General features: G+C 37.8%; 1 protein-coding gene across 1 annotated transcript; it reads right to left on the bottom strand.

Moving 5' to 3' along the window:
• Positions 1-286: 286 nt before the first annotated feature.
• SARC_13722 (hypothetical protein) lies at positions 287-535 on the bottom strand (the record flags this gene model as incomplete). Its single annotated transcript, XM_014292148.1, has 1 exon — positions 287-535. The coding sequence occupies one exon, from the start codon at positions 533-535 to the stop codon at positions 287-289; it is 249 nt and encodes an 82-aa protein (XP_014147623.1).
• Between the last annotated feature and the right edge of the window lie 580 nt (positions 536-1,115).

Raw genomic sequence — 1,115 nt, 5'->3', positions numbered from 1 at the left:
ATACATACATACATACATACATACATACATACATCCATCCATACATACATACATACATACATACATACTTACTTACATACATACATACATACATACATACATATTTACATACATACATACATACATTCATACATATATATATATACATATATATATATATATATATATGTATATATATATGATAAAATACTTTGTATTGGGTGCAGGAATCAGAAATGCAGAAATGTTCGATACAGCGTGCAACGGATACTGTGGCAATTGGATTAAAAAAGCCTACCCTGATCGACTAACCTTCCTCTAGCTTCTCCTTTTCATTGCTGTGATGTTCTCCGCCCAGCTTTGCACTGCTTTTGGAGTCGAATAATGTCGCGTTGCTCTCTTCTGAGATAAGCACAGATATATCTTTTACGGTCATTTCTGAAGTCATGTTGTCATTCTTCACGCTTGAGGAAGTATCCACCTTCATCGCACCTTCATCATCGTATTCTTCTGTGGACTTGCGAGCGGTCGACGACATTCGATCTCTCACTCCCATAGTACCTCCTGACGGTTATGTTGCCTTCGAGCAAAATCACTACTTTAACTACAACAATCGCATATGTATTTACTCGACCCTTCTACAAATATAACAAAATGGCCATACATTACAACATCAATACTCAAAATTGTGTCACGCCGTCATCAGATTCTGCCTTATGGATCTATTTCTGTTATGCTTGACTCTGTAAAAGTCTAGCCATCTAATAGAAGAAGAAAAACATCCATACATATCGTTTTTAAAAACTGGTGTTGGTCATAAACGACGCCGACATTTGGGAAAGCGACATGTCATACATGTCGCTATCGGTCGCGACATGGTGTCGGCAGGTTTGCTGGTGGCTGTTTCGTAGCCTACATACACCTATCGAGACGACATGTCATACATGTCGCGACGACATTTTTCAGGGGTGTATGTCGTTGTCGTATACCAACCCCAAAATTGAAACAAAAACCAATCTTTGTTCACTCTCTCTTCTTGTGTTGACTCTTCGAGTCTTCAGTCTTCAGTACTTCACTCTTCATAAATATTATTTTGTTTTTAAAAAGACCAGTCTTCACTTTTCACAACAAGTTAA

The sequence above is a fragment of the Sphaeroforma arctica genome, assembly GCF_001186125.1.
Source record: "Sphaeroforma arctica JP610 unplaced genomic scaffold supercont1.3644, whole genome shotgun sequence".
Lineage (NCBI taxonomy): Eukaryota > Ichthyosporea > Ichthyophonida > Sphaeroforma > Sphaeroforma arctica.
Note: the sequence above shows the minus strand (reverse complement) of the source record. Positions and strands in the feature narration are given on the sequence as shown.